Source organism: Fulmarus glacialis, unplaced genomic scaffold (genome assembly GCF_000690835.1).
Source record: "Fulmarus glacialis isolate BGI_N327 unplaced genomic scaffold, ASM69083v1 scaffold35715, whole genome shotgun sequence".
In the NCBI taxonomy this organism is placed as follows: domain Eukaryota; kingdom Metazoa; phylum Chordata; class Aves; order Procellariiformes; family Procellariidae; genus Fulmarus; species Fulmarus glacialis.
The window spans coordinates 60,715-79,531 of NW_009214254.1; the positions used below are offsets into that span (position 1 = coordinate 60,715).

The following is an 18,817-nucleotide window of genomic DNA, read 5'->3' on the forward strand; positions in this document are numbered from 1 at the left end:
TGTCTCCCATGGGTACTTTTATTTTTATAGCACCCAAAAGCGCTGTAGTCACTGCCAAGCATAAATAAAACATGTTTTGAAATGTGCTTTAGGACGAGATACAGGGTTTTTCTCTAGCTTGTTAAAAGATATGTCTTCTATTTCCCAATTATCATAGAGTCAAAGAGCATGCTTTTAACCACAGATTTTAAACTCAGTCTGGAGGCTTGTGGCTTTTACAGTTGTACTGCAGCCACAACCCACAGAAACTAAACTGACCACGGAGAGTACTGGTAACAAGCGATTAAATGCACAGCTGCATGCCTCAAAAGAATTTTAAAGCAGCAATTTGAGTTTGGAATAGAGTGCTGCCATATCTGAAAAGTGCAGTTACAGTTATAGCAGGAAGGGTGAGTTCTAGTTGATGCAGAGAACAGCCACCCCACTGATTCTGCTGGATAGGAATAATATTCTCTTTAGCAGTACTGGACAAGGGCTCATTTGCAGGTTCTTGAAGGTCAGGTAGCCTTCAACAAACTGTTCTTTTTATCTTCCTCAGTTCCACATCTGTAAAATAGGGACAGTAATTCTTTCTTCCTACAGTTTTTGTTTGCTCAAATTTTAATATCCTCAGTGATCAACATGTCAACTGTTTAATCTTGTTTGAAGCCTGTTGGCAATACGGTAACTGCAAACATCATTGTGTCAAGCCTACCAGTTTGTAAAACCACTCTATGAGAAATTATTAATCAATGCTCTAGACAGACAAAATACCATGGGCTATTCAGTGTCCAGTGATTTGGGTGGGTCTCAACCTTACAATAGCAAAACCTGCAAGCTTGTAATACTAATGTTGAACAAAGCAAAACTAAAATTAAGAAAAGGAAAGTAAGAAGCAAATAACACCACAATGTTCTTGCTACACAGTCTTAAACTTGGGAACAGCAGTGCTTGAATGCAAGTCTACTCCAAATATTTCAAATCAATAAAATTATGATGCTGAAAGCTTCAATGTATGAACAGTTATTATTCATAATTCTCAGTTATTAACAGAGAACAACGTGGTGAGAAAATTGCTCAGGTGAGAAAATTCACCTTTGTTTCAAAGAAATCACATACTTAAAGTTCATTCAGACATTTGTGGAATTAGTGTTTGGGGGGTTAATTACATTTGAAAAAAATGTAAATTAAAGATTCTTTTCAATAATTATTTTGCTTAATATTTATCCTGCTATGCTAAGAAATGTATATTTTAATCCTGTTACTGCATAATAGGTGTTTCAGAAAAAATAATCACTCAGAAGAAAAAACCCTAAAATATTCAACAGTTCCTTTAAACTGAAGTAGAGTTCAGAAGAATACCATTCCATACTGTGCCTTGGCACTCCAGCCTTCCATTAACTACTACATAATGTTACGTATACAGTCATCTTAAAAAAAAAAAAAGGTTCCTCTTTAAAAAAAAAAAAACATGCAAGCATTTTTTGTATTTTGAAGTTGGCGCATGGTTTACATCTCTTGGGAGAATATTTGTTCCATCTTATTAGTCACGCTTTCCAAACAGAGGTTAAAGTTCCCAGAATCTAAGCAATAGACAGGGTTACACTTTCAATACTGGTTGTTACCTTTTTCCTTAGCACTGACCTGCTGATGAACTCTGGGTCAACAGAGGTGGAAAAAAAGATGTTAGTTGTGAGAAAAGGAACTGAACCATAGAAGGATCCATTGATAAACATATTCAGTGGGTGATGTTCTCTGTGCGTGTGAACAGGCGCTCGCGTACCACCAAACGTAAAATTCAGCAGTGAGATGGGAATTGGTTTTTGAATTATGTTGAACTTTTGTTTATTTACTTACAAAGTACTTCAGCTGTTAAGGTTGTATAGCTAACCTTCAAACTGTGACCTGAACATAAACTGTTATTTTTGCTGGCGGGTATGTGAATGACAGATTTTCCATATCAGCGCTGCTTTTCTCTTACAAGAAAGCAAGATCTTTCAAACAGCTTTTACAAGTGGTTGTATCTCAGTACATACAGCAAGCCGCCATCCCAGGTCCCCTGCAGAGCAGATTTGTCATCTCTAGCCATGATACATAAGCAAGCCTCTTTCCACTGCAGACTATTAAACTTCTCCACTCTTCTGTGCTGTCTTTCACCTCAATCAGCCTTCTCTCCCATGGTTGCTTTTGCGTCCCACCCGTTGTGTCCTCCCACCCATTCCTCTAACATGCTCTGGGCCTCTTTCATCGCTAGTGGCTTTAGGCTGAATAGTGTCAATGGTCAGTCAGAAAACTATGTTAACAGCATCAGACAGATAAATGTAGCTGATGGATTTCAGGTAAGATTCCACTCTCTTCTAATAAAAAAATTTATGCAATCACTCTTAAATTAATTTTCCTGAGATGTCTTAGAAGTTTTGGGTTTATGTTAGAATTCTGTTCATTTATACTCATGATGAAAGATAGAATTCATAAGCATTTAACAGATTTTGAGGAGTCGTGGTGCTGGCTCAATAAAGGAATGTAATTGTTAACATAGAAAACGGAAGAAATATATTCTGTTACAGTTTCCCTATAGTTAGCATTTGTTAGGTATAGATGGAGTTCATTATAGCAAGATAAAATTTAGTTATCTATTTACTCAGTATGAAATACAGAATTCTCTCCTTTTTACTGCAGAAATATGGGGAATAGCAATATGTAACCTTCTGGAAGGTGAATGCCTATCTGCTCCCACACCCATCTCTGTAATGAATGGCCACTAAGGCATTGACTAGACTGAAGGAATGTCCCTGCTCTATATTGAAAAGCTCAAGTCAAAAACTAACAAGTTTGTTACCAGTGACAGGCTCTCATAGATAAAGCACAGAAGGTTCCCATGGCTCAGAAAATCTGCCATGACTTCCTATGTGATCTTGGGCAAGTCAGTTAATTTTTATTTGCCTCTGTTACCTTTAATACAATTTTTTGTAGTAGACTGCGTATTCTCTTCAAGCCTAGCACTCTGTCTGCATTATTTTTACTAAGAAAAGATAGAGGTGTCAGTAAGATGGTGCTGAGCACTCCAGTAGCTGCTCAAAATCAAACACTTCTCCGCTTCTTGCAGAAGAACATCAAAGAATAAAAATTCTAATGACACGATTTGTCTAATATTTTTATAGAATATAATTATTATTGTAAAGACAATACCACATCTTTTTTCCTATCTCTGATTTAAGAATATGTGAAACAGACTAAATCTAATCTCTTTTTTACTTCTTTTGTCAAGCCTTATATTTTGTGACTGTGTATTCAGCGATCAGTTCTTACTCTGCTGTTCTAAGACTACCGCCTATATTTGCATTAATTGAAATGGATAATTGAGGCAGTAATACCGTCAGTCTCAGATTCAGCAGGGCAGTCTCGTCTAGGAAATAATGTGACAGTTGCTGGCTTTGCATTGGGATTGGCCACAAGCCTCCACTTGTAGTATAATCGTTGATAAAATATTTTAATATTGCCAGGAGCAGAACTGCCATGGAGCTCAGCCTTAACCTTTGAGAAGTGTTTACCTATAGATGTGTTAAACTCATCTCAGCAGGGTACCTGTGCACTGAGAAGATGGACATGAAGTCAGATTCCAAATTGCAGAGTAAAGACTAGTTTGCACAGGAAATGTGCTCATTCCTGAAACGAGAACCTTGTAACGCTGTCACTGATGGCCTGCCTTTCGCCATCATGTTACTCCTCCAGAGAACCTAATTTTGAAAGGAAATAAAAAACTTTTTGGGTTAAGCACTGCATTTCCTTAGCTGGATGATGATGTGCATAACACTGCTTTACCTATTCTAAAACAGTTAAAGTAAATAAGTTGTTTCTGGTCATTTAAATTGCAGCTTTTGCTACAGTTCTGCTTATGAGAATCATCTTTGTGGTACATATTCAGAGTCATCAAATTGCACAAATACGCTGCCCAATTCAGCTGTCTTTGAAGAGCTAGCTTACCTACTAAATGCTTACTCTACTAAACTGCAGACTGCTCTGGCTGATGATGGGAGCTGTATCTACTGCTCCTCACACAAAAGGTACTATCTGGCCATATCAGCACAGCTGCAAACAGCAGAGGTGCCCGAGCTGCAGTTCCCAGACTAAAAGGACGAGAATGTCCCTCAGCTCTGGACTTCCCATCCTCCCCAAACCTCCTCAGTTCACAACAGCCACTAAAACTACTGACTTGGGGAGCCATATCCCTTGGATCATTTGTTTTCCTGCCTATGAGGAAATGGAGAAGTTCTTAAAGATCCTAAGTGTGTTTTGAGCTCATATGTTGTCTGTTGTTAGTGCAGGTATGCCGATTATTTGCTGCAAGGTGGTGGGAGGTAGAAGAATGGCCTATTTTACAGTTGTGTATGTAAGATTTGTCCAGAAGTGCCCAGGGAAAGAAATGGATGCACTGGCAACTATAAATAACTTTAGTAAAGGAAGGGAAGAGAATCAAATTAGCTTGAGAATGCAGAGGATTATTCAGAAACAAGTGAAGAGCAGAGGCCATATCTCTTTAGCTACTACACGTATTCTTTGTGTATGCAGTGATATTCCAGTGATAGCAACATGTTTGCAATTTTACTTAAATACTGGCTGCTTTCATGGTTGGATGGCTATTATTCCACATTAGGAGGGTGGAAATAATAGAATAATCAAAAAACTTGTAGCGCATATGCTGGACAGTAATGCTCATTTATCGATACTAAGCAGCAATGGATAGCTTTGTAGTGAAAGTACCTGGGCATAGCAAATGTTGAGGTGGAATTACTTGGTGCCAGCTTGTTTTTTATAGGTATGTATGTGGGAGAAGGGAGGGCTACCTTTGTGGCAGTGGTGGTGGGGTTTTTGCTTGCTATGGATAATTGGTGAACTGGTGTATGGAAGCATCTCGGTGGCAGTTTAATGATCATTTGGTGCTGCTTATATATAATCCCTCCCCCACCCATGACAAACCTTTTCCCAGTTGGGGCTGGAGGAAATGAGTAATGCTTAACCCATTTGTGTGATCAATTCACTTAAGCAGCTACTGTGAAATGTTAATCACAACTTTAATTTGTACTGCATTAGCATTTTGATTAACTTGTAGGCTTGCTAGCACACTTGAAGCACTTTTACTCATAGTTACAGCTCGGAAATGACTTTTTGATTAATTAAGTTTGTTAGACAGCAGCTGAGCTTCCTGAATGCTAACCTTATGGGGCTAAAAGTTCAGGAGAAAGTTACTGGGAATAACTGTTGCTGTTGAAACGGATTCTTGTGAATGCACTCAAAATTTTTTAATTATTGACAAAATATTACGTTATTACTTTGAAACTGACTTTAAAGAGGGCAGATTTATAATGAGAAAGATGCTGTATATTTTTCATGAGTTCGGTAGATTCGTGTAATATTTGGAACAAATGCCATCTTTAAGACATTGTTTTTGTGTAGGAAACTGGCATTTCTTGCCAAGAGATTTTTCTCAAAAACATTTTCTTCTATTTACAGTTCACTAGCATAGTAGAGAATATGAATTATTAATTTGTAGTAATTAGTAGTATTAATTACTAATTTGAAAATAAATTGGATATTGCGACTCAACAAGTTGGGTTATGCCCTACCAAGTTTGTATTGCGGGTATCACATTCCATAGCTGCTTTTATCTCTGTAATACTATCCAAAAAAAAAATCAGTATGAACCCAAGGGTTGCACTCCACTAAATGTAGACAGTAAGTGATTTGTCCTTTCCCTAGTTCTGATTGTACTAATAATGTTACTATGGAGGCTAAAGGATGAATACAGGGATAGGAATCTTACAAAGCAGCTAGGAAGGTTGTAATTTGCATACATCAGTGAGACCTTTATGGTGATGGGAGAATGAAGAATTAGTCTCTCATAGGGGGTAGCAGAGCATATGGAAAAGGGAGCTGAATATGCCTGTAAAAAAAGTGAAGGGGAAGGGGATGCAGAGGGTGTGCCTCCTGAATAGCATTAATTACATCTTATTCACTATATCTCTGATAAAGTACAAGGCGGGGGGGTCTGTAGGCTGAAATTATACAGCTGTATGAGTCTGATTAAATTGATCTGAAAGAACTCCTCCCCCTCCCCAAATTAATACATTTCTAAAACATAATCTTGGACTAGATCTCTGAAGTGTAAAGGTTTTGTAAATACCTGTTTTACTAATATGTAACATACAAAAGGTAGTGACCTTAAAACCCTCTGTAAGACTTCTTCAACTAAATTCCAACTTTTCAAGTCAGTTGTTTTTTCTGGGGTATATAATTGAAGCATTGTTATCATGATTTATATAAAAACATGAAACTTATAGTACGTGGCATGCTTTAACATCTGGAAAAACATTTTACTTGTATTAGTATGATCTCAAGTCACATGTGGATCATAATATAATATTACATATTGGCAGGCTTCCTCCATTTGAAGCATGTGCAAAAAAGATATATTATTATTCTGCATTCATAGTTTTCAGGAAAATGGGTAAAATGCATACATTTTTCTGTATTATTATCTATAAATATTTGTCATATAAGCTCTGTAGTCCTAAACAGCTGTAATTAGGCACTATTCTAATGATTTTAATAAATCTATGGATTTAAACACGTATTTCTAACTGAAGTCCAGTCCTAGACAACAGAACGTATATTAGCATGCAGCGAAGACAAGACTGGCAATATTTTGATTATTTGATATTGGAATACTATACGCAATAAATTCAGGTACAAAAACGGGTGCAAAACCCAACCAGCCTTAAGTCTGCTTCTTGATGTAACTGTGCAATAACGGCTTAAAGTATTTTAGTCTTACACAGTTTATTTCTTTTAAATTATTGTTTCCTTCCTTAAAGCATCACTGCAGAATAAGACTTGTATTTGTTTGGCTGAGAATGTGTTGGAATTACTTTACATAAACTTTCAAGTCTAAGGTGAATGTCATTCTGCATAGAGTGCTGTATACATTACTGTACCAGCCTTCAATTTCCTGAATGAGGGCGCTTAAGAAAGTGTCACAGTCTGTGAAGCACTGATACAAAAAATAAAATTAATCTTTTAAGAGTGGAGAAATTTGAGCCACGTAGCTCACCGTGAGTACTCCTGAAGTTTCAGCCCCCATCCACCAAGTCGTTACCACCAATGGCATCACTGTAGGCAGTCAACTTTTACCTGAGTAATCACACGTGTAATTCTCAGCCACCATGGCACTTATTACCTTAGTCTCCTTTGCTAGCCTCTGTATCCAGTTATCATTGTTCATTTAGCTTCATTGCCACTTTCCTTAAATAAAATTTAGCCACAAAATATTGACATTTATATTTACAATGTTTACAATTACATTTATATTTATGGCATTTACGGAGAAATGCTTAGTATATTCAGAGTTATATGACAGGTGACTTCAAACAGAAGAAGAAATTACTCCAAACAGTATGCAGTCTCTGTTAATAAGATGCAAGCTGTTTCGTTTTAACACTTCAATAACTTATCTTAAAGGAAAAAGCTATTCAAGTCATTTGAGTAGATCAGAAATTCTGCTAGTTGTACAATCTCTGTTCCCCTGCCACATACCCAGTCATACAAGAGTGATCCAGAATATCTGGCTTTCAAAGGAAGGATGTGAAAGTAATACCAAAAACAGTGTTAAAACTTTGCAAAAAGTTTCTAAAATATAAGATATTTCAGTTGCTAGACAAATCTCCTAAATGGGTGGGGAGTGAGTGGGGTATGGAACAATTTAGTATCCTGTTCATTATGGAACAATTTAGTATCTGTTATTTTGAGCACATATTCAGAGTGCTTAAAAACACCAGAGAAAAGCAATGTTTTGCTATCAGTGTGTTTTGCTATCAATGTTTTGCTATCAGTGAGCGTGCCACGTGCCACACACTCACCTCTCCCACATCCTGCCTCCATCTTTGCTTCCCCTCAAGGTAGGGAATTATAAACCATAATTTAAATTCCAAGCATGGGTAGTAACTTTGGGTAAAAAGAGACAGATTGTAAAATCTTATCTTCATGTGAAACCAGAAAGGTACAATTCGGTCAGTTTAAATAATTCAGTACTTAAGGATAACCTACCACTGCTCCTGAAAATAAGATGATGGAAACCTGATAATAGATGCTGAGGGTTTCATATTAATGCACTCCTGGAATTAAGAAAGAAATAGCAAGATTTTGATCCAAACATTTTGACATGCAATTCTGAATATCGTCAAAATGAAAATTTTTGCCATACCTGACAGGTATACTTACATCAATCAGTTATTGAGCATCAGCATTTTTGTCCTACCCCTGCCATGGTTTATAGCTTGTTGCTTCCCATGTTGGTACAAGCCAAGCTATTTTTGATAATGACAGACAAAATATTAAAGGCTGTGTCACTAATTGCTATTATTACTTTGTGGTTGTCCAAGTATGACACTTGAAAGGCTTAAAAGCTAATGCCTGATTCTTTCATTAAAACCCATCTCAGTATAGCCCTCTGCTTTTATTCTCTTAAATGCAGGAAGAGGCCCAAATAAGATGATGGTAAACATACTTTTCATTATAACAAGCAATATTTCCCTTTACTCCATCTATTCACCCCATCTTTTCTACTTTAGGTTAAAAAGTGGTGGGCTTAGGTCTTTTTTTTTTTAACTTGTTGGTTTACCAAAAATATTTGTATGTTTTTTCTGTAAGTAAAAGCATCTTCATAGTTTTGCTGTTTCACTTCTTGCACTCACTGTCCTCTTCTCTTAATTCTTTCTCTATGATGAAATTGTCCTGTGTTGGCATGAAATTCTGAGGCTAGAAAGGCAGGTAACCAATTTGTGCCATTTCTCAGTTTAGAATAATATTCTTAATCTGTTCCAATCTTATAATCTATAAGATATTTATAAATCACTTACTTTGCCAAATAAGAGTTAAAGTTAAGAAGCCACACATTTCTAGAAAATTATGCTGGTTTGTAGTTAAAAACAACAACAACAAACCAAACAAGCAGCAACTGGAGAAACTAGAGAGACTAAATGTTATTCATCAGGTAACATAAATATTAAGTACTTACCATTTTTTCTTTTGTCTTTTATATTATTTTCCTTATTTAGTTGCTACATTTTATATAGCTAATTTGGAGATAGGGGAATGACTCAATTTGTTGCCTTAAGTATTTATAGGAATTTCAATAACCATTTAAGTATCAAGCATCTGTGTGTGTTTTACACTTAGCTGAAAATGAAACGTGTGCGGGTTTCCCAGGCAGCAGATGAAACAAGCCAACTTTACCATTGTTCTGACTTTTTCACAATGTCACTGTCTTGGATTTCACATCCAGATAGAGATGCTGTGAATAAATTCTATGGGTGAAGAAGCAGAAAATAAGGAGGAAAAGAGGATTTGCCATGTGGATTCATTATAACAATGTGGAACACAGAGTCTCACACACAGCGGCTTTCCTTACTCCCTACGGGATATCTATCTGTAGGCCTCTATCAATTTCTAGGAGATTTTCTAGGTTGAAAGGATCCTCCAGTTAATTTCAGTGTATAGCTTGGTTTAGATTTATCTTTCTCTTACGTCTTCTCTCTTCCTTTTCCCCTTTTTAAACCTCTGTTAAAAGGGGTGGGGGTAGGGGAATAGATTTAAAAAAAAAAAAAAAAAAGAAAGAAAACAGTGAAAACAGTGTTACGGATATATCCTCAGAAGCATTTTATGAAAATACCACTGCTTCACACTGACTAAAAATACAACTTACTGTATTCTTGCCGCTCATGGAAAAGACAGGATATCTGTGCACCCATTATTCTTCACGTATATACAGCAGTCTCGTCATTGAGGAACATGGTGAAACATGATGTTCCAGGCTATGTCAGAATAGCAGAAAGGAAAGAACAAGAACCAGATAGTGGAGAATAGGAAAGAGATACCATATGTCTGAGCAACACGCTCAGAGACACGGACTGTACCATATGTGTAGGCTTCAATATATTTTAAAATGTGGAAGCGGGTAAACAGCGGCTCGCCCTGTAAGTTTAAAAGATGGACTTCACTCTGATACGTGCCGAGAACAATTCCCTCTTTATCTGACTAAAAATCATGTGAACCAACACATAAATCTACAGGCCATGAAGCTGCTCCTTTCAAATGTGACTTCTAACATAATTTTATTTTGTATTGGGTAAAAAGAATCAATCATACCTGGAAGTCACCTTGGCAAGCCAAGTGAAAAGACAGAAAAAGAAAACCATTAATGTTGTGCTGTGAGGTACTATTTCTAGGAACGTTATTAGGGTGTTTCAGGGTGCTATGGCTCTTCCTTCAAAAAAGGCAAGTTAAATGTTAAATCTAGATCTTTATTAGCTGAAGGGCACTTTATGCACAACTCATGAGAAATGAGACAACATTTGTGTAATACAGGGTGACACTTCAAATATTTTTCTAAGTGTCACTGATCTTATCACCCTGATCTGGAATAAAACCTGTTGAAATTGCATTGTAAACTGCTAAAATAAACTGTGTGACTGGCCAGGACTGAAACTAACTTGTGTCTTTAAACTCAGTATTTCTCCAGAATCAGTGTAATTTAATTGAAATAGCTCTGCGTGTGTAAACAACTCCTTTGTTTAAAGAAGATTTCACTGTTTAGTTTGCCTTAAGTAAATGCTGCCTTTTGTTTGTCTGTAAAACATTTGATTAAATGTAAAGACTTACATAGACAGCTTCTCCTCATTACACTAGTGGTGGAAAATAAGTTAAAATGATGCAGATATCTGCTTTATAAGGAAGTATCAAACAATATCATTTGTCTTTAAAAGAAAAACCCATGGAAACATCTTAAGCCTAGTCCCAAAATCAAACTACAGCTCTCCTAATATCAAGAAGATCGTATTTAAAGAAGTGTTGAAACTGTTCAATATACCAGACCCTTTTCTTGCTTTCTTAAAAAACATTTTCTAGTATTTTAATCAAACTCCAAATTTCCTACATGGCAAACCACTTTTAAACACATGACTTTCTACTGAGTTAGAGTGTTGTAATATGAAGACCCACACTTTATTGTGATTGTAAAGGTATTAAACAACAAAGTAAGCAAGACAACTAACATATTAAGCATAATTTTCTTCACCAGCTGAAATGCTTCTATAAATCGTAATTGTTTTAATGTACTCTAGACAGGGTGAAAAGTATATATTCAAATAACTGCATTTACTATTAAAAAAAATTGTGTTGAAATCAAAAGCTCATGTTTGATCCTTTCTCCTTTGGAAGAACTCTTAAATTCTCTTTCAGACTAACCAAACAGAATTTAAGTCCAGTCAGGAAAAAAGCAAGCATAACTATTTTTTCATGTCAACAGGGCCACTCGCAATGCACAATCCATAATGAATTTTGCAGATTTAGATCTTTATGCTAGTGATACTTATAGTATACCTTTTACTTGTATTGTCTACAACATAATAAGTAGAAATGGAACAGAAACTCACCAGACATTGAAGGCAGGATGATCGTTAACATTTTAAAGTGTGATGTGTAGCTGGATAGGGGTTTTTTGTTTGCTTGGGTTTTTTATGTACTTTGGGAAAGCTTTTCAGATTCAGGATAGAGATGCAAAAAGAGAGACAGCCAAGCATCCCTCATTCTCAAGACAATCAACTGTTTACAATGCAAAGGGTGAAATCCATGTTATTTCTGATTGCTCTTACTCACCCTAGGTAAACCATTAGCTATTTTGTAATCTTTCTTCAAGATTTCAAGTTAGGTGTCAGTGTTGAACAAAACCTCAAAAATGCTCATTAAGCTAAATTTTAGGGGTTTTATCTAGTCCAATTCAAGAGATTTTTTAAGTCCTTAGGTTAAAGTGGGAATAATAACTGCTACTGGTAAGTGGCTTTAATTTTTGAACAAATGTAAATATGTTGGTTTTGTTCTTAAATAGTTCAAGGAGTTTTGAATAAATATGCCATTCCGGCAAAGCTCTCATGTCAAAATACAAACCAATTCTGCAGTTAATTGTAACTTCTTCCTTTACAGTAAACTTTGACATTTATTCCTTTCATTCTGAGTTGGATTTTGTAAAAGGGAGGTTATTTGTAAGGAAGAAATCCCACCCTCTGCTCTCACCCCCAAAAACATGGTATAAATTACCTTTTCAAGGGTAAGAGTTGATGATGATGATGATGCAGGATTTAATCCATCTTTTTTAAAGGTTAATTCAAAAGGTGCCTGCTGCACCTAAAGTAAATTCCTATGTTGAAGTCCTAGAAATTCCTCTGTGTTAAACAGTAAATAAATGCTTTCACTTGTATGAACCAGGCACACAATTATACTTGCATTTTCTTTTTTTTATATATGTCTCCTTTGATTAGGCAATGCTGGATGTTGCAGCACATCATGGCTGGCTGGTGACTGCTCTGAATATAACCAATCTGGTGCAGATGGTGGTTCAGGGTAGATGGATACATGACTCTTCCCTGCTTACTTTGCCCAATATAGAGCTACAACACCTTTACCTTTTTCGGTATGTAATTATTCTAAGCATTTGCAGGTTTGCAATTTCATTCCACCTCTGCAGCTTGTGTTTGAATGTCATTGTTGTGCCCAAGAATCATCATTAATGCACCAGAAGCAGAACTTATTCTTTCACAGTGATGCTTTCCCAAATGGATTTTCTGTTTCTGTTTTCAATATTCATTGATTAATTAACCCTCACAGATTATTTTGAGAACCATGATTCCAGACAAATTAACAAAAGATCACTGGGAGGGTTCCAAGTCCTAACAAATCTAACTCAGTATATTAATTATCTCTTTATTTTAATCCATTGTAAAAATACATTAGTATCCCTCTTAATATCATAGATAATGCTAAGCTCTGTAGATGCCTAGAAGATGCAGTAAGTAATGCTACCCAAAAATAAATGACCAGCATTTAATAACAGAAACCAGTATCAAGTTTTACCACCAAAACAACTGAAAACAAATGTTTGCTTTCCCTCCCTGGGCATATGTTTTGCTGTCTGTATCAGGAAGTGGAGCCAAGGCAAAAGGAAGAGTGTGCATGGAGGTTACCAAGGACCTATCGAGTGTCTTCCCGAACTAATGGCTGCCTGTGAAGGAAAAGAGAATGTTTTTGCTTCCATTGTGGACAGTGAATTGCAAACAGCACACACTTCACAGGTAATACTTTCTATCCATGGTCATTATCAACATGATTGGAAAGGAAGAGTAGTTGGGAAAAGAAATACTCTCTTCACTTCCCTTCAGCAAATATCATGTGATGTTCTGTATAAAGTGCAATACATTCATTGCTCTGATTTCAAGGTACTGCTAGCTTTACAGGGTTTCTTCTCTGCCTGTTTTCTTAATATTATTTTCACTTATTCCCTGCTAACCAGTAACAGTCTGCTTTATGGCTGATATTACCACAGCTCTTTGCTCTAAAGATGCTTCTCTAGGTCATTCAATCTGCTGAGTGTTATCCACCTTTTCATAGCCAGCTATGCACTAGGAATACATGCATTGCAATTGTCATCGTAGCTGGTTTCTGAAGTGGTCTGTCAAACACCATTTTTTTCTGACAATACCCTTAGTAAATGATCCAGCACTCATTTTCTATTTGAAACAGAAAAGCAGATGAAATTTTCACACTTCACAGGAGGAAGAAAAAAATACTACCTCAAAATGTTGAGGCTGCTGCAGTCTTATTTTCAGTTTGGTTTTCAAGCCATTTCCAGCAAAGGGCAGCTGTATTCCATAGTATTCATCACATGCTAAGCCTATTGATTTCAAATAAATGTATGAAATATGAAAACTTCAAAAGCTATATTTAAAATGTTTTTTATTTGAATATTTAAAAGGACAGCAATATGTCCTGTGTTTGACTGTTCAGCTTCAGTTAAACCTTTTACTGGTATGCAAACAAGAGGAAAAGTATTTAAATGTCTATAACAGACATCTGCATTTGTAACTAAATTAACATCAAAATTTTGAATTAAGAAAATGTATTGACATCAAAACAAGGCTTCCTTTAACAACAGATTTCTAACATAATACACATTGATTTCAGTCCAACTTTCAGATGTGATAAAAAATTAGAACATTGTTATAATTAGTTCAGGGAGAACTCAGAAGTAAACTTACTTAATTTATTTGCATAAATTGCCATTCTGTTATCTTTAAAAGCAAATGCAAATTGGCTCTGTCTGATATGATGATGGTTATTTGGCTCAAAAGTGCTTCAATTTGCGTAGCAATCTGGTGTCGTCTCTGCAGTGAGGCGATCCCAGGTAACATACAAATCCTGAATTATTCCAGAAATTAGTATGTTTAAAGCATCAATTTAAGTGCTAATTGCAGTAGTAATGAGAAAAAGCAGTACTACTGTGAGATTTGCATCTACTGCCCCATCAGTATGCCTGAAACGGCTGCTGACTGGCAGAGGATTTGGCTGCTAATTAAATAATTGTATGCATGGCAGTGTTCTCGTCTGATTCAATAGATGAAGATTAATCCTCAGATAAATATGTTTGGCTGGTATTGAAATGTCTTAGTAGTTTCTTCAAAAATAGCTTGTGTGTATGTGGCGTGTATGTTCACACTGTGAAGACTCTATGCCTCTATAAGTCTATGTTTGTAAATAGAGATGCATATAAAAGGGAAAAACATAATGCCTTAGCATCATATAAGGAAAAAGTTTCATTTCCATGAGTTAGGAATGGCCGTATTGGGTGTAGCAAAGCCATGACTGTGTTATGCAGGTCATTGCAAATGTGAAACATTTATACCAACATTTTATATTCTTTACAGCATTTTTTTCAGAAAAAAAATATTGTAATACTTTGTAGAGAATTAAAATTCATATTGAGACTGCCTGTTGAGTGCTTTCATATGTAAAGTCTTTCAATGCGCACTTAAGACAGGGGCCAACCAAGAGAAAAATTCTTCAGTAAAGAATGCATCTTTATGATATATTTTCTATAATGAAAGAATATAAGATTACAGAGTTTAAGCCTAGCATTCTGGCACCAGACCTGAACAAAGTCAAATAAAGTGGTAAGTACACCACTAAATTGCCAAAAGCATTCTTTTACTTCTCACTTACAGTATATTGAACCTGTATCTTAAACCCGTTACTAGCATGAAACTGGTAAAAACAGCTTGAGCTTTACATAAATTTGAGGCAGACAGGAAAAGGAAGAAATCTCACATTTGGAAAGAAGAAAATGTCTTTTAAGCAGATCGGTAATTAATTTTTAAATAGCAGCTCTTGAAGCTGCTCATGGATTTGGAATATTAGGCTAAGTCCTGGGGAGACAGATTATTGGCAAAAATGCTAATGATGTTATCAAAGGTTCATGAAGAATTTCTCACGTGATTATGATTTGAGTCTATGGGTTTGGTAGGTAAATATATATATTGTGTATACGGACATGCACACATTGGGCATGTTGATATATGTAAAAGGAGATAATATGTGCTTGTGTCATCCTATACAGCAAAAAAACAGTAAAATTGTCAAGAGGTACCTAAGTAAGTGACGTGGTAGCCTGAGTTTAGTTTTCCAAAAGTTGGTTATAATCCTAAACCTCATTGAAAGTCAGCGGGGCTTTAAAAGCTGACAGCCTAAATTCAAAAACTATTTAGACTGTAACTCTGATCTTTGGCCTAAGCTCCATGTTTGTTTCAGTGATTCATTCTGAATCATATTTCTTTAACAAATCTTTTTCAGTTTCTAAGTCACTTAAGAATTAGGCACCTTTTAAAATACTAAGCTGATATTTGTATTATTGAAAGAGAAAAAAGAAACCTCAAGATTGAAATAAATATTATCCCTCCTGTAGTAGTAGCTGCTTTTACTCTGGAAGTATCTGTGTTCCTATAATCTTCTTTTTCATTTTCAGCTGCTACTACTTGACTTTCTTCCTCAATAAGAAAAGCATTTCTTCATTTTCTCCACACTGCATGGATGATGATAAAAAGGCAGCCTGCTGTCTGTATCAATGATTAAGCAGTACTAACTTTGCCTTTAATTTTCAAATACACAAGGCCTGCAGAATGACATATTACAACTACTTTATTATCTAATTAGAAAGTTACTGAAAGTCACTTTGTTTTGTTTGCTCTGTAAAAGCTACATGAGGACATGACAGCCTTTGACAAATAGAATATGTTGGGGTGGTACAGTATAAACCAGACCAAATCACAGTCTTCAACAGAGCAACAGGTAACACCACTAAAGGAGTTAATACATTATGATCTCTGCTGAAATTAAACTTTGTTCTAACATAATTGTAACAGGTCTTGTCTGCCGAGGTAGTACATGTAAAAGTTTTCCAGGTAAATGATATCTAAAGTATAACCAAGGGGGTGATCACCCGGTTGGTGTATATCGGGGTGCCTCTACTGAACACAGCAGAAGTACACTGCTTTGGTGCACGGAGAGTCTCACACAGTAGGTCTGTACAGTTCCTACAGTAACCCTCGTCTTAAAAAACCTTTACATTAAACAGAAAATCATTTGCCAGTTAAGATGTTACTACTCAAGTTGTCTCATTCAGTGTGATCTGCTGGAGGTGATTTTAGTAGTGTCTTGTGTGTTAAATGTAGCGAAATCCTGGTAACAACTAATTAATTAAGAATGTCTGTGGTGGTTTTTTCTCCTTCTTCAAGGTGCTGCCTTTTTTCCCCCTTTTCCCTTTCAGGGTTGGGACAAAGAGGGATATCTTGTCCCTTAACGTTCCAGCTGTTTATTTTCTGTTATAATTTTCCAGCCCTTTCTTAGCTAAGGCATCTATTAAGAACATCAGTGCAATTCATCGGTATCCCCTGCTTTTACACTGCAGTTCCCGAGTGCTCACAGCTGGCCCTCCCCACATTCTCCATTGAACAGACACAGCTGTTCGTGCAGCACACAGAAGAGGGAAGAGAGAGAAAGATTGGTTTTAGCCAAAATCAGTTTTCTCATTTAGTTCAGCCAGGCTCTGGTAACGCAGCCATTTTAATCCAACATAAGTCTGCGCTGCAGCCGAAATGGGCAGTCCTGCCCTCCCCAATGCCATTTTCACCTCTCCTGACCTAGCTCCCTGCACAGCTGCACAAATGCTGCGGCTGGTTCAGGCAGGGAGGTGAGAACAAGCATCTGGGGACGAGGGGAGGGGGGATCATGTCAACCCTCTCACTGACAGTCAAAATGGCCTGTAGCCAAGTGGCTACGTGAATACTTGTGCCAGCAGGGGAGGAGGCTGGACCACTTCTTTCAGTGGCATTGAAGGTTCATGCTTATTCAGAGTACTCACAGGATTAGAGAATATGCTTCCACAATCAGCTTTAAGCTGATCTAAGTTCATGCTGTCACCAAAATGATTAGCAAGCTGATCCATCTAGCTGCACAATCACAGCATGGTAGTGCCAACGTATCAGGGATGGAGGGGGGGCACAGCTAGCTGGCGAGGAGGATTTTGAAAAGAGGGATGGCACCACCTTTTCCTACGGCAGTGCAATCTTAGGTCTGCTTACCCTGGCTGCCGTATCCCTAATTATGTATTAACATATATCATTATTGTCAGTATGAATCATGGCAATGATGTTTCCAAAAAGCAAACTGAGCTTTTATTAGGGCTCTATGCCTTCCAGCACAGAAAAAGTAATCAGAGACACATCATCAAGCACAATCTAAATGAAAATAGATTTTGTTGAAACACAAGGTGGTCAAACCAATACATGAAAAATAAAATATACTTTAGTCTTTTTCCAGATAAAACATTTCTGTTCCATGCCAGTATTGCCCATGCAACTATGGCTACCCTCTTCATTCCCACAAGTTCCCATTTTGACATCTGCTTGCTCTTTACCAAGTCCAATATTCTTCTTTCCTTCTTCTCCTTCCCACCCCCTAGCTTTTCATATGTGTTTTTTGAAAACATGGGTGAAGTGCTGGTTCCTATTTTGTTTTGGGGGTGGAGGGGAAGGAGGGCAGGGCAGAGGGAGGTTCTTGGTTTTTTGTTTGTTTTTCTTCCAGTGCCAGCCTCATCTATCTTTTTCAGCCATAGTGAGGCCACAAATCACTGCCTCCATTCCACAGCCCATTTTTCCATTTCTTCTTCCGAACAAATTTCATTGCGTGAACACGCTGATTTTCCTTTTGCTAAATGAAAGCCTGCATTACTCCCCTCCATTTTTGTCATAGCTCCTCAGGGCTGCTTTTCCTTGTCTGATGGAGACCAAAATGAGAGATACTTAGGGCTGCATTTTCAGGATTCCTCTTTAAGGTTGGAGAGAGTGTCATATTCAGCCACACAAATTGTATGCCTCTAAAAACAGTTCTCTGTACAAGGATGAGAGAAAGTTGAGGGCCTGTTGCAGTTCATGAGAAACCACAGAGACTTAAGATTCCTCAGGAGGCCTGTAAGAAGGAGGGTTCATGACGATCAATGCAAGAAAACCTTTAAAAAAAAAAACTAGGGATAACTTTGGATATGCAGTTGAACTTTTGGTTAATTATCTGAACTGATCCTCTGAACTCTCTGAGGTTGGCCCATTGCTAATTAGCACTGCAGTGACTTGTTCTTTATGGATTATGCTAAGGAAGTTTAACTTAAAACTTAATTATACTAGTTTTTAAGTGGCTTATAGGGGAAAAATACTTTAATTGGGAGTGGTAAGGAATTTTTCCTGTGTTCAGACATCAGTAATCTTAGTGAGGCATGTATAACGAGCTTGAGGAGTTTCATGTTTGTTTTATTTGCTTAGAAGAAAGTAGAGTAAGAGGTTAATGAAAAGCATTTTATGCTTATGATTGAGTCTTACGATTATATATGATATTCTAATACATAATAAAA

At 36.7% G+C, this 18,817-nt stretch overlaps 1 protein-coding gene across 1 annotated transcript in view; it reads left to right on the plus strand.

Annotated features, from left to right (window-relative positions):
- Positions 1–13,157, plus strand: part of LOC104077310 (activating signal cointegrator 1 complex subunit 3) — a gene marked incomplete at both ends in the record, with an annotated part of 71,171 nt that extends 58,014 nt beyond the window's left edge. Inside the window, 2 exons of the mRNA XM_009578494.1 lie at positions 12,348–12,499; positions 13,007–13,157. Coding sequence (XP_009576789.1) covers positions 12,348–12,499; positions 13,007–13,157 — 303 coding nt within the window. The remainder of the gene's footprint in view (positions 1–12,347; positions 12,500–13,006) is intronic.
- Between the last annotated feature and the right edge of the window lie 5,660 nt (positions 13,158–18,817).